At 40.2% G+C, this 15,194-nt stretch overlaps 1 protein-coding gene and 1 long non-coding RNA gene across 3 annotated transcripts in view; one reads left to right on the forward strand and one right to left on the reverse strand.

Annotated features, from left to right (window-relative positions):
* Nucleotides 1-15,194, reverse strand: part of LOC147207693 (CUB and sushi domain-containing protein 1-like) — a 357,336-nt gene that overhangs the window by 96,675 nt on the left and 245,467 nt on the right. Inside the window, exons 24-29 of the mRNA XM_086107135.1 lie at nucleotides 14,525-14,694; nucleotides 10,232-10,388; nucleotides 8,262-8,453; nucleotides 4,028-4,154; nucleotides 3,569-3,780; nucleotides 590-781 (exon numbers count right to left, since the gene is read on the reverse strand). Of these exons, the coding sequence (XP_085963261.1) occupies nucleotides 590-781; nucleotides 3,569-3,780; nucleotides 4,028-4,154; nucleotides 8,262-8,453; nucleotides 10,232-10,388; nucleotides 14,525-14,694 (1,050 nt within the window). The remainder of the gene's footprint in view (nucleotides 1-589; nucleotides 782-3,568; nucleotides 3,781-4,027; nucleotides 4,155-8,261; nucleotides 8,454-10,231; nucleotides 10,389-14,524; nucleotides 14,695-15,194) is intronic.
* The window catches only part of LOC147207694 (uncharacterized), a 35,425-nt gene that overhangs the window by 10,431 nt on the left and 9,800 nt on the right, over nucleotides 1-15,194 (forward strand). Inside the window, exons 3-4 of one of the 2 annotated variants that reach the window (XR_015100454.1) lie at nucleotides 11,639-11,683; nucleotides 11,782-11,919. The exons of the other annotated variant lie outside the window; for it this stretch is intronic. This is a non-coding gene — a long non-coding RNA (uncharacterized LOC147207694). The remainder of the gene's footprint in view (nucleotides 1-11,638; nucleotides 11,684-11,781; nucleotides 11,920-15,194) is intronic. 2 annotated transcript variants of the gene reach the window in all.

A 15,194-nucleotide genomic window follows, 5' to 3' on the forward strand; every position in this document is an offset into this window, starting at 1 on the left:
AGAATCATCTGGATTTAGATGCATACGTGTACAGTCGACCTAATAAATGTATCTGTATCCAAGTGATTTTATTTTGGGCAACCAATTGATAAAATACGATTGCATAATATCAACACACCATTTTTTTCAGTTTCAGTTTCAATCCCAACAGTGAATAGAGAAGGACGCGCACAAGCCAGAGCCATGAAAGAGAGCCAGGCAAAATTAGTTGACAACATATAAGGAAACACCCGAGCCAAGAAACAGGATAAAGGAAACATATTAGCTGGTAATGAGTAGTTGTAACGAATTGCAATTATTTTACTCTTGGTAAAATGAGTGGTGATAAAACAACACATTTGAACCCTTTCAAGGATAGCAGTTACTACAGCGGCAGTTAATCAGGTTATCAGGTTACAGCATATCATTATTTGTGCATGAAATGGTTAAACATTGAGGAACAGGGACTCAGAGATTGTAGTTCGCGTATAAGTTGTTCTGTTTCTGGGCTTCGAAATTGTAACATTTTGTTCTGGTTGAGCTGAAGGTCATTTGCCGCTATCCACGATTCTGTATAAAGGCAGTGATTACCAAAGTAATGCACACCTACCAATACATGTTGGAGGGTCAGGCTGCCAGTAGAATCTGTTTTCCATGCGGACACACGTGATGGTATCAGAGCCTTGGAGCTGATAGCCGGGGTCACACTGGAACGTCATACTGTCACCGGGCTCCTTAGTGTCTCCATATCGAGAGCCATTTACTGGGATGCCAGGGTCATTACAGGTCGTCGCTGTTGTGGCTTCACAAAGTGAGACAAATCAAACACAACAAACAATGTTATGTCTGGAAACAAATAGCACAATTTAGAAACACACAATAGTCCATTATGTGGTGAGTCCAAAAAGGCTGAACTGTCAGCATATTGAAAATACAGACAAAAATGTTGAATATTGTGTCCACACTTTATCGTCTGCCATGTCAGTGTTTTGTGTCAAGCTGCAATATAACCTTGTTTAGAATGTGCAGCGAACTGCTCAGCCATTCCAAATTGTGATAAGCGAACGCGGCTGTTTTGTTGTTGTTGTTTTTTTTTTTGTCAGAATATGTCATCGAAATTTTGACGAATTAACATTCTTGCAGCGATGCCAACAATCCAACATGTTGGCACTCTGAATCACAGTGCCATGTTTTATTTTGCTTGAAAACATAAGTGTTATTCTTTACTTTTGAGGGTCTGCAGAGCAATTAGTAAATTCAGCAGTCGCCAGACATAGGCAAAATAAAGAGATCCATCAATGTGGAAAATAATGAATTCAAACTGTGGGGTAGGGTGTTGATAAGAGTCATTTGTGTTCTTTCATTTTATCTACCGGTATATACAGCACCTTGGTATTGATATTTAGCTGCTTTGTTGCCTCGCTGCCTGCCATAATGCTTTCTCATATGAGGTTCTGTTGAATTTGTTTATTGTGTGAGGAGCTCGCCTCTGTCCAATACATTAAGTGACTTGAGATAAGTCCAAAATAAAATGGACTTGGACTATATATTGTGTTTTCAACATGGTTTGCTGAACTTGTATGGTGCAGATGATGCAGATATGTAATCCACAACTCTGCTGTTCCTGGATCTATATTTGTCTGGAATTGTAGTATGTTGAAATAAACAATGTAATAACTGATGTTAAAGCGGGGCAGCATGGTGCGCCTCACAGTGCAGAGGTCATGGGTTAGTTTCCGGGCCCAGGACTTCCTGTGTGGAGTTTGCATGTTCTCCTCGTTCCTGCATGTGTTTTCTGTGGGTATTCCAGTTTCTTTCCACATTTTAAAAATATGCACGGTAGGTTCATTCAGCACTGTAAAATTTTCATAGGTGGGATTATGAGTGCGAATGGTTGCTGTTTATCTATTTGTGCCCTGCGATTGGCTGGCAACCAATTCAGGGTGTACCCCATTTACGGCCCGAAGACAGCTGTGATAGGCTCCAGCACGCCTGCGACCCTTGTGAAGATAAGCGATTTAAAAAAAATAAAATAAAATGAATAATTTGAGATGAAAAAAACTGTTTCAAAAATAATTATAGTATACTTCTCATGATAATAATTGTTCTGTGGTATAATTTTATTGATACTCATCTTTATTAAATACAATATACCCACTTAAAACAGAAGAAAATTATTTCCATAAAGATTTAACAGCTGAAGACCGAGATTTAATTATGCAAACCAGAATTATTCAGTATAGTATTAAGTATCACCTTTGACGAATGGTAAATGGAACGTGGGGGAATAAAAGAAATTAACATACTAATTGAACAAATAGTCAGGCTTTGATTAGCATGTTAGTGTCAATATTTATTTTTAAAATGAGGAGGATTTAAAAATGAGGAGGATTTAAAAACCAAACATGCCTGGGCAATGCAGCCCCACCCCTCTCCATCAGTGTCAAAACAGACATTTCCTTTGACACATATCCAAGCTCGCCACATGTCATTGCTAAAAATCCTGAGTCTACAGATCTGAACAGAAGTTGTGGACATTTTGACAGTGTCACCATGGTGTGCCCTGCGGATTGGCCCATGCTAATGGAATGGCGGACAATATTAGTGAAACACAATATGGCAATTGAAACAAGCCATTTCATCAACCTTTTACGTAAACCCAAATCTGTCTCAAGAGCACTGTCTTTATTTTATCCTTCAGGAACAAAGAAAGCATACAGAAAAATTACTAAACCACCCCTAAAGGCAATCTGGCTCTAACTAGTTAACTCCCTTTAGTCAAGAGTTTATGTCATAGTTTTATGCTCAAACCTTACAGAAAAGAGGTGTTGCCACTCATTGTCACTACTCATCAGGGTGGGGATGCAGCATGTTCTGTGTGAGACTGCAGTCTTAAATGTAGAAGGACAGCAGTTGATGTGTTTCTTCGCACGGATTAGGGAGTGCCATGTGGGAACAGTTATGTCTTTCTCAACCTCACACGGGACTGACATAAGACCTTATAAGTGTCTTTGATCGACAAGTGGAGGAGCGGGGGGTTGGGGCTAGGATGGACGAGACTAGAAATAAATGTTTAATTCTCATACTTTGTACATAGCCTTCAATAGTGGTCCATCCAAGAGTGTTGTTATTAATGTGAACAACAAGGTATTACTTTATTCTTAGTTTTTGGAATAGAAAACTGTGTGTGTGTGTGTGAGAGAGAGAGAGAGAGAGAAAAGAAATAAAGGTACAATGGTCCTGATGGCGCGTCTATTTTCTTATTCAGTGTGCTTGAGATTGATTTTTGCTGCCACAGTGGATTTTAGAGACACGGGTGATGATTCTAAAAGGACGGGGCAGAGACATTTTGGGGTTGAGTGACTCATAACAGCAAAAGCCAGCTCTGCACTGAAAGGGCAAGCGATTGCACAGGTTACACTTTTTCATGAAAACAAGTAATACATTGTTCATTCGCTAGTGTAAAAGAAAATCTTTCCTCAAAAGTGGCTGTGTAATGAAACTTTTTAAAAATGTGATATATATACAGTATGTGTGTGTGTGTGTATAATTTTTTAATTAACATAAAAAAGTATATGAGCACACTCACTGGAAAACTGGATGGAAAAGCCCTGTTTGCTGATAAAGTAGTCAGCATCAAACTGAAGTGTCAGTATGTTGAAGGTTGAATGGATATCTTCAGGTAAGGCTGGACCGGACCATTCTTTCAAAAGGATGCCTCCATCCGATGGACCAGATGGCCCATCCCAAACTCTCAGGATGTCATGGCCGATCTCAGTGTCAAAGACGATGAAATGGAGGCTGAGGAGGAAATAGTAATTTAAAAAAAACAAAAACCATCTCAATGTTTTAGTTCATCTCGGGCTTTTTGTGTCATTTAGCAGCAATGATTCAAATTTGACCCATTTGAGTAAGGAATGTTAAGAGAGGAAGAGGCTGAGTAGAAGAATATCCCCTGGAAGTTCCATACTGTTTTGAATATTAAAAGTGGTTAACTTATTCTTACAACTGAATCATTCATAAGGGTCACTAACTTCATGTTAATTACCTGATAGTCTTGCCAGTATCCGCCTCTATAGTCCAGGTACAGTGGAGATTGTTGTCATACGGGGCAGGGTATCCTGGAGACAAAATTCGTCCAGACACCGCTCCCGTGATGTGACCGCCACACTCCGCTGCAAGGACAAGACGCTGACATTGTCACGCACTGCTTTTATTACCTATTGTATGATTTACAGCTCATCCACTCTTTTGTTTCCACTTGTTTAATAGAAGAAAATATGTCTTATCAGGAAAGAAACCACAAACTGTTGTATTGGATTGGGCTGTAATCAAACAGAGGAACTGCCTATTTGCAACATTCTTAGCCGTGAATCTCATGCTGATCCATCAAGAATATGTTTGACATTTGGTGAACAAACATTACCTCTTTCACAATTCATGACAAGAAGCCTATAAATATTGTATTTTATAAGGCGCACCTAAAATCATTCCATTTTTTCAAAAGCCGACAGTGCACATGGTAATCCGATGTGCCTTATATATGGATCAATATTCTGATATCTTGAACGTAGTACTTAAAATGTTCTATCAAGATCTTTGTGAAAGCTGCAGAGGTTGTGAAAGCGCTATATCAATAAAGTTGTCTTGTATTGTATTGTATTGAGTTTAGCCTAGCACCATCTAGTGGATGCATAACGCAACCCTAGCCACTAGTATATCTTCTATTTACAGTGTGCGCCTTATAAAGCGGTGCACGCTATATATGAAAACGTTTTTAAAATAGGCCATTCATTGAAGGTGCGCCTTATAATCCGAAATGCCTTATAATGCAGAAAATACGGTAATGATACTTTTAACACTAATTCTCATGATTATCTTCACCTAATTAATAGAATAAAGAAGCTGCTGAGGTCGATAAGATGCATGTTCTCTATTTGTCTCAAAATTACCAAGCGGTATGAAGATTGAAATAAAGAGTATGGACATGCTTGATTTGTAAAATCATCCTTGAATTGCCAAAGCTTCTGCTTTACACTTTCAATGTTGGTGAATGGCTTGTCGGAGTGCATTTTTCTTATAAGGGTTTCCCAAGAGTGCTTAGAGTCCAAGAATAAATTAACGCTCAATACACCAGAGATAAGTGGAATTGTGTGTGTGTGTGTGTGTGCGTGTGTGTGCGTGCGTGTGTGTGTTCATTGCACTGAGTTGTCCGAGGTTATAGCAAGAAAAGGACAGAAAAGGAGCCATTGCAGCAGATCTTCTGTGATTAGAAAGGAGCTTGGTGAAGAAAGAAAAAAAACCTAATGTCTCTATGTTTTAAGTTCAAGGAGGGTTTTCTTTTTTACCTTTAGAGGAACCATGATGCTTTCTGTAAAGCAACCTATTGCTTCGACATGGCTGCCTCCCAATGCGGAAAAATTGGAGAGTGAGAGTAACATGCCCCCCACACATCCAGTAGAGTTTCCCAAAATGACAATGGTGACGACAACTTGTCTTTGACTCAGTTTGCGAAAGATGAATCTCGGCAAAACCACCTCATCTACAGTACATGGCAGTAAATGCAAACATTTTATTGCGCCAGACAGACAGAGAATGAGCCAACCATAAAGGCAAAGTGATAAATGGCCCAAAAGAGTAACAAAGGAGGCAGATGCAAAGGTATTTAGCCCAGGGGCCTGCCGGCAAGTATTCTCCTGGCTTCTGGCTTACCTGAAATAAGACGGCAACAAAGCAACTGCAAATTAATGCTGGACTGTGAAGAAACACGGGGACAATGCTACAAACACACATGTATTAGGCCCACAAGTGTGTGCGTAAACATACATTCCTCTATACTTTGTAGTTGCCATTAGCAACCAAATCAGGGCACGTCCTGCCCCTGAGAGCTCAGGTGTGGAAGCTGGTTAGAGAGAGACAATGTTTGGTTCAGCATTTGGGGAATTCCAAATTAAAATGTGCCAGGAGCCCACACAGTCCCCACAATGTAGGACTGCTTACAGGCTTTCGTTTGTTGAATATGCAAAGCTGCAAATTAAAGTCAAGCAAAACTGAATATTTTACAAGCCGAATTTATGAACTTAGACTCGGAGGGAATACCATTTTTCTCGATGGGCTTCCAGATACCAACCAAATTATGTGTGACCTGGGGGGTGAAGTGACCTGCTCAGAAATTATATTTCCAGCAGACAAAAAAAAAAAAGTTCTTTGGCTGTGAGTTCTTCTCGACTACAAATGGCACAAGCAGTACTGAAGATTAACATTTTTGCATGTTTTTATCAGAAGAATAATCCCAGGATCAATGAAGTGTCTCTGGCACTGTACCCTACTAAATGAATATCTTGGACAATGTAAAATCGTGATTAGAGGAGATCTGTGCCAGCACTTTCAGATCCACTAGTTAAGATTACCCGACTGGTAATGTGTTGACGGCGCCCTTGGAGCACGGTGTGCAGGAGACATGTGGAACATAGATTTTTTTTTCCAGTGTGAAGGGATAAAGAAAAGCGTTGTGTGTCTTGGCTTCGTCAAAGCTAGTGGGCACACTGGTGTCCGAGTCGGTTACTTCCGCGCTGCGTTCCAAAGCTTGCTTCGCTTCAGGCCTAGACATCTGGCCAGAAATGATGGACAAAATGTGTGAAGTGTGTCCCTGCTTCCCTCCAACAACTGGGAATGAGCAAGCCATGGTTGATGAAGTGAAAGCTCCAAGCGTTGCATGCCAAGCACTCTTGAGGTGAAGGCAGCGTCTAAGAGCTTCGGCATCACGAGCGGGGCATCACTTTAGTAGTCAGGGGTGGTCTGTGTCATACCTTGAGCATGTAGGAATGAGTTATATCGGATATTAAATAGATAAATAAATTCATGCATAAGGCAGTCCTCCACATGAGCATGATAGTGAGCATGTGCGGTCAAAGGGCTTTATCAGGAGAACAATATCAGCCGAGCAAACACGGGTCAGTGGCTGATTTTTAGTCTTGGCCGCACAGGGCAGAGTTCGACATAAAAGCAGAGGGCCTGCGGCCACTTGATAGCAGGGCAAATACAAATTCACAGTGACAGTCCTTGGATGCTTAGGTACCCTTTGGTACCGAAGTCCCTTTTGGCTCGTGGTTGCCTTGGGCATGAAACCTGCTGAAGGTTAACATTTTGCTTTCCAGGTTCGACACCACAGCTACTTCCAATCTACTTGCTATTGTTTTGAGTTACAGTGGTACCTCTACTTACGAACGTCTCTTCATCTGAAATTTTCAAATTATGAAACACCTCAACAGGAAAATGTTGCCTCTTGTTATGAAAGAAATTTCAAGATACGAAAGGTAAAAATACAGTATGGCCTGCTACTCGCAGCCCTGAGTTTCCTGAACACAACATATTTATAGCTGCTATGCCATTGGCTATGACTTCGCATCTTCCTGGCATCCCATTGGCCAAGCGGGACCTCGCGGTATGTGTCTATGTGCATCGATAGATAGATGTGTCTATGCAGTGTCCTGGACATTCACCCCTAGGGCCATGAGGTGTTCCGATAGCTTTACGTAAATGCAAATCACCCGGAAAAAGTGTTCACCAGTTGGACGATCGCTCACTATGCTGATGTTTGCCTTGGACATTTCAAAGGATTGTTAAAAGCCGACAAAAACAAACATCCTTGGATCAGTTCTCCAACCTCTGTAGCACGGGTCCTTTGATCAGCTAGCCATAAGTGTGTACTCTTCTGGTGTACCACAGACCGCTTTCATGTTTAGCAAGTATTCTGACAGACCGTCGACAGCACCTCCTCATGCATTCGGCAAATGTAGCATTTGCTGAGAGCCAGCCTAGTCAAGCTGGCTGCTGTGAAAGTTGTTTTGAGGCTATGTTAAAGTGCGCCACAAGGGTGTAAATTAATGTATACTGTATATGGATAGCAATGCCTTAACCTGGCGTTTATTTTGAAGTTGGCCTTTGGAAGCATTCGCTGTGGCGGCTAACCTGACTTTGAATAAAGACTGGCCTGACCTATTTTTAGTGCGCAAAAGTGCAATGAAAGGCTTGAACTGGAGTGCAGTATTCAATTTCCAGTGCTCATGTGCACCGGTAGACCATTTATGTCTACCCCTGACTATAAATCAAGTCTACATTGCCCATTATCAGGGATGATGCCCAGCAGGAAAGCTCTTTTGTGTTTCATCAAAGCTGAAAAAGGTTTTTACTGACAAGCAAAATTTTCGCTCAAGTGCACACATTTTCGGTAAAAGGTGCAGGGCGTTCTAATATGCTGATGTCTTTAATGGCATACGAACCGATACAGGATGGAAGTGGTTTGTCCCAAACACGTCTGTCCCCACTTAGACAGGTCAGTGTACTACTTCCATGGAGACTGTAGCCAGGGTTGCAAGAGTAAAGGACAAACGTGTTAGCATAATGTCCATCGTCTTGGATCTTGTAGCCGTAACTGGGGACGCCAGGTTCTTCACACCGCACCAGGTCAAAACCTAGAAGAGAACAATGTTACGGAAATGGGTAAAACGGTCGTTTTTCAGCAAAACCTAAAACATGTACTTTTAGAGAAATTGGAAATAGGAGTATGGGTCTCATTTACTAAAGTTACAATTTGTCCAGTTAAGATATCACTCCAAGGACTCCATTGCAACTGGTCATACTTTTTTGGGGCAAAGGATACACCATTTTTTGCCATTCCAGAAATGTTTTTTTTTTCGAACAGTCACATTGACTTCAAAAGCAACTGCTCTGGCCCTCTTGAAATACATCCTTCAAAGCAATTGAAGACATAGCTGTGTTTGAAAAATGTCCTTTTTTTTTTTTAACCTAACTCGCTATTGCAATTGTTGCACTTTGGGCTCAACCCTCAGCAGAAATTGCTTGGAAATCTAAGAGCGAGCCTCTTTTCACCTGTCAGAAGTGTAAGAAATTGGTATTTTGCTGACTGTGAAAGACTATTCTCAAGAGATTTGTAGGACATGACCCTATTCTTTCTTTCTTTTTTTATGCTGTAACAGTCAAAGGAATTACTTGACCAAGTGAGCTTACCCGGGTAACTAATCTTCTACTTCCCGATGGTTGTTAAAGGAAGAATGATACTCTCTTAAAACAGTTTTAAACAAACAATGGTTTCTTTTTTGAAGAAGAAGAATGTTATATTTCAAAGCTACATCTACGTATGTACTGTATACGGTAACGAGAAAATGTATATGAACCACTTCAGGAGGTGCATTTTCTTCTGTTTAAACCGGTCTGTTGTTGATCAACTTCTATCTGTTGTGTCGTTGTCTAGTTGCGTGACCTAATCTTCTATTGAGCATTTGGCAGACAGATGCTCTGTAGTTCTCCTGCAAAATACCTTGATAAATTGGACCAATATTTTTGATGGTGATGAATTCATCTCCTGAGGCAACACTGCAGTCCCAAACAATGATGCCCCCTCTACCATGATATGAGACTTCACAATTGGGCTGAAGCTTTCATGGTGCCATGCTTTTTTTCCCCCTCTACACATAGCTTTTGTTTTCCATCCCCATACCACAACTTTGGTTCGTCTGTCCTCATTATACTTTATCAGTAGTGCTGTGGAACATCCAAGCATTTTTTATTTTTATTTTTTGGAAAGGTCAAATCTGTAACAATGCTATTTTAAGACAAGAGTGGCTTTCACCAAGGTAGTCCCATAATGCCTTTCATTCGTTTAATATTTTACTTATTGTGTATTTGTCGACAGAGATGTTGGAATGTGCCAGAGAAGTATGTGTCAGAAAAGTCAAGTCTTTGGACGACAGTAGGATTTTTCTTCACGTCATTAAGCATCCTGCACTGTGTTCTTGCAAAATGTTTTACCCACGGCCACTCCATGGGAGAGTAGCCATAGCATTAAACTTTCTCCATTTATAGACAATCTCTCTCACCATGGACTGATGAACGTCAAGGCTTTTAGAGATACTTTCTATGTTCATGCACATTATTAATTCTTAATTTTAGGTATTCTGAGAGCGCTTTTGCGTGAGGTATAGTCCACACCAGGCACTGTTTCTTGAAAAGATAAAACTCAAATCTGCTTTTTTTTTTTTTTTTTTTTTTTTTAATGGGGCACATGTTTTACGACCAACTTGGGCAATAATCGAATCTAGGCAATTCCAAAAGGGCTTGCATACTTTTCTTGCAACTGTGTGTGTGTGTGTGTGTGTGTGTGTGTGTGTGTGTGTGTGTGTGTGTGTGTGTGTGTGTGTGTGTGTGTGTGCATCAAAATGACTTAGCTCACTTGTATATGTGAGGTGAAAGCCCTGAGTTGTTCCAGAGGCGTTGCTATTGAACTCCAGCCACAAGTGATTGGAGGTGCTATTGATAATATGGCCCATCATAGCACCCCGGGTGAAGTTCCCAAGGAGACGAGATGAGCTGTTTTCGCCATCATACACCTGTCAATCATAACACATGATTATGAGTGTGGCAAAGTGATGAACATGAGATATCAACCAACAGTAATTTAAAATTGATTTCATTCAAGTAGAGAGGCAAACAATTTCAGAGTTGACAATGTGATTATGTGAAGAAATTATTTTACATGCATAATTATTTTACATGCATACCGAATAAGGGCCGTTTTTGGAATAATTTGAGAGGGTTGCTATTTGACTGCTACTTGAAGACAAGTTTTCCCTGACTTCAGCATCAATCCTGTACATGCCAATTCGACATTGTGGGACATTGAGAGATTGGTGACAACACATCTGCAGGGAGAGGGGTATGTCTATAATTCTGACTACCTAAAACTATCCCAGAAAAATTGCATCTCCAGCATCTTCAAAAACGGTAAAGAACTAATAAGACTGAAAATACATTCCAACCACTCAATTACTGTATGTGCTGGGGACAAACCATACCAAAGAGTCAACACTGGATTAAATATGTTAAAAACATGACATCTTCTCCTCCCTACCAAAATGTGCTTGTTGTCAAATTGGCGGAAAATGAAATGAACACAAACTAACTGGACATGTATACACCTCTGTTTTGTGTTTCTCTTCCGGCACAGCCACTCTCAAAGTACTTTCTAATTTAAATTTGCACTCAGATTGTAATGAATTTAATGACTAAATCTTTTGCACGCTCTCTCTCTCTCTCTCTCTCTCACTAGAGAGAGAGAGAGAGAGAGAGATAAATGTATATATTCTGTATATATGTGTGTGTGTGTGTGTGTGTGTGTGTCTGCTTTGTTCATTTGCATCAATTAATGGAGAGTGTTTGCTGTCAGAAGAGAAATCCAGTTTGTTATTTAAAACGGTGCCTTGGCGTCTGTGCTCATTTATTGGCCTTTACCAAAATTAGTCATGAGTCATTTTTTACTAATCTTTTACAGTTTGTAAGTAAAACATTGCCAGAGGAAGTTGCTTTTGATTCATGAGCATTGTACAACACAAAACCCGACGTGTTAATCATCAGTTATTGAAATGGAGATGTTGATGATATGGCAATAGATCGTACACCGAGTGTATTTGGGTTTATCGTAGGAAATTGTAGGCTCTTGAATGTAAAATGTTTCAAAACACTGTAACGTTTGTAATATTAAATTAACCTGTATTTTTAATTTGTGAATCATAGAGTAAGTGAATTATGCTAAGGTTAGCATAAAGAAATATAAGATGCATGTTATATTCTTCATCCATAGGGTTTAAGCTGATGTGGGTCCACCCTTTGCAGGAACAATGGGCTGGTAGGTACACCAAACAATTTTGGACACGTCTAAGTTCCCATGTTTGTGAGAACTGTTTTGGGGAAAAGTCCCTTCCTATTTTGACATGACTGCACCAGTGCACAGAGCAAGATCCATAAAGTCATGGATGCGAGAGTATCGCGTGGATGAAGTTGACAGGCTTAGCGTCCACGGAGCCCTGACCTCAGCCTGATAGAACACCTTCGGGATGAATTAAAGTGGAGACTGAGACCCAGGTAACCTTGTCTCCTTCTTGTCCAACATCAGTGTGTGACCTCAAACATGCGGTTCTGGAAGAATGGTCAAAAATCCCCATAAACAGGAATACTAAGGGAGGATCGATTTCATATTACACCCCACGGCATAAGAAAGGAAGTTCATATGTGAGTCAAGGCACGTGAGCAGATGTTTCTTTTGGCAACGTACACTAGGCTACATGTGCCAACAGCGTAGCCGCAAATGCATTAAGATAGCAACACACACATTCAAACGGTTTTACTTGTTCCACACTTGCAACACATCCCATCTCCTGTCACCAGCTCCTAATTTTCCTTCTCGCTCTCATGCTCTGTGCTCGTGTGAAACTCAATACGGTTAATGAAAAGCCCCGCAGCTCATAAATCATCATGTCACAATCTGCCACCCTGGTCCATCTGTCGGATGGACCCTTTTGTCAGACAAAAATCCCGGCACTTGGTTTTCTGTCTTAATCTTCCCTTTTGACCTCAGGGTTGGGGTATTGAAACAAATTTTGTCAAACACTTCATTACGTCTGAACAGTACTGGGGCAAAAAGTTATAATACTTCTAACTAAATATTTGGCCTGAAGCTTGATGAAACAATCACAGAAATTATCTTTTGCTTGAATTATTCACCTCAAGCGTACGCTTCTTACGGATGTCTTAACACACGGCAATATTTCTGAAACCAAGCAACCTTGTAGCAGAAACGTTTTTCTTACCCACTTTTTTTCTTTGAGTCATTGTCCTAAGTTCCTGGCCAAAGTTGAGTTAAACATGTAATCATAAATCCTGAGCTTTGCCTTCGGGCAGAAGTTTGGACACTCCTAAAATCCACCTGTCTAATCTCATTTGAGTACAAGGGTCCAAGTATTTCGCTCACTTAAAAACTGACATATCACTTGCATGATGAATTATCATCAATATTTCTTTTAAATGAACCTCCCTGTAACAGGTTTTCTACTTTTGTCATTCTTATCCCACTGGGAATATGACTAATTTATTTTACAGTCACGTTAAGCCTCTTAAAAAGTCAGGCAGAACCCCGCAAATACAATCTAACCAGAGACGGGCTCAGTCTACACTTGGGGCTTAACAGTGAGAATACAGTTTAACCACATTCTGCCTTAACCATGGCCTCAGGCCTAATACTGCTAAGAGAAGTTGTGAAGAGAAGCAATTTTAGATGATGTCAGGCAGAAAGTGTTGTGACTGTTAAAATAACTCATCTGGCTGCTCTTAAATACACTGATGATGATGATAGAAGATGTGAATAATGCACACCTTGAGATGAAGAAATGGTGGTGCGATTATAGTGGGAATTCTCGTAGGCTGGAATTAAAAGTACTGATTAGTTTGACTTTGTGCTGCCCTTTAGCTAAATGGCAGTTGGCATTTCCTGATTGACCAGATTTTCTAGAAATATAAATGGCAAAATGAGTCGCTCCATGTTGCAATGGTTGTATTCCAGCTGGGACACGAGGATAAAGGGATGCTGAGCTAACCCTCTAGCTTGACGCTAACCGAAGGTAATCGTGCTGAGGGTCAAAAGAGAAAGAATCAATCCTCTTTTGTGCCGTTGTTTCCACGGCGTTCATTCAGCTTTTGTGGGTATTGGAGCAGGAGCACAATCAGAAACATGGCTAATACACCCCTGTAGGGGTGTTTGTGCTTTTTGTACAGACATGTTAACACAGCGAACAAGAGGGAGAACCTTGCGGATTACGCCGAGCAAAGAATTGGCAAAACAAATATTCCAGTGGATTATTCTACTCCATCATAGTTTACATTTTCAAATGTAAACATTTTGACCTTATTGATGCTTTATGAAAAAATGTGTTAATTGGTGCTTGTTAGTTACTTAGTTCATGTAAAATACAACAAACTGGAGACACTGGCTAGCCCCAATATTGTGACCACCTGCACAATTGAACATCATCCACTACAAGAACTGTGACAAAACATTTTCAAAAATAATAGTATGCTTTGATTGATCCTTTCTGAAAATGTTTAAAATTCTCATTTTTGTGGTTGTAGTTTGCAGTAAGGATGCAAAAAAAGTGACTTGCTAAAAAAAAAAAGTACACTATTTTATAAGATATTGAGTTATTTTCAATAGAAAAGTCATAATGTTACAAAGCTGCCTGTATTTTGGATAAATAGAAGAATTCAAAGTTATAATTTATTCAGTACATTTAGTATTACACACAGTGTTGTCAAAACTAGCTTTGAGATTAGGTCATGTCTGTAACTGTCAGAGGCAAAATGTAGTGTAATGTACCATGTGGTACTTCTACACTGTATTAAGATTAAGATATCCTTTATTTGTCCCGCAATGGGGAAATTACAGTCCTTATTTTTACAAAAAAACGGGTGTTGTAGATATCTACATTTCATTTGAATTAGTCATTGCTGATACAGGACCAACATTGCATAACATCAAATATGTACTTTCATTATGTTTTGAAGTGTTTGTCAGAATCTAGATTCAAAGTCATTTATTTTAGTGTGTGTGTGTGTGTGTGTGTGTGTGTGTGTGTGTGTGTGTGTGTGTGTGTGTGTGCGTGTGTGCATGCATGTGTGTGCGTATTTGCACAAATACCCTGAGATGGTCTCCATCTTGCAGAGAGAAGCTCTCAGCTTTCAGCCTGATTCCTTTTCCCTTCTCAGTGGTGATGCGGTAGATGCACTCGTGATTGTTGTCGTAGTTGGAAGGGAAGTTCGGCGAGACAAGAACACCCTCTGGCCCCAGAGAGGTGGCTCCACACTCAGCTATAACAACAGAATAAGTCGGGGGAAGGGCAGACACGCCATGGATCCAAATGAGTGCAATTTCAGCGTATTATCTCTGAGCAGTCACATCTCTGATTTGGCTTTCTGTGTGTTATGTGAAAGACCATGACAAGGGGTAACTGGGGGGAGGCAAAACGCAGCTTAATGATAACATCAACACAGCCTACATGACATCTGTGATGATAATCAACCGACTGCGGCCAGATAATGAACGTTGAATATATTTTAAAAAGGTATTTTAATCAAGCAAAACAAAATGAAAAGTGTAGATGATGCTCCAGCTCCGAAACAAAGGGAGCTGTAGTGTTGTTGTTTTCTTTTAAATGTAAACTTTAGTAATTCTTTTAACACTCTCAAGCAAACACGAACCCTTCTCTGTCCGACGACGTGCCTTCACTTCTGCCGTTCCGCTCGAGAGGTGTTCAAAGACCCCCTCAGAAAAACGTAAATTAACGATAACTTCAATGACACTAAGAAAA

The sequence above is a fragment of the Hippocampus guttulatus genome, chromosome 3 (genome assembly GCF_054856545.1).
Source record: "Hippocampus guttulatus isolate MCC_2025c chromosome 3, RoL_Hgut_1.0, whole genome shotgun sequence".
Classification (NCBI taxonomy): domain Eukaryota; kingdom Metazoa; phylum Chordata; class Actinopteri; order Syngnathiformes; family Syngnathidae; genus Hippocampus; species Hippocampus guttulatus.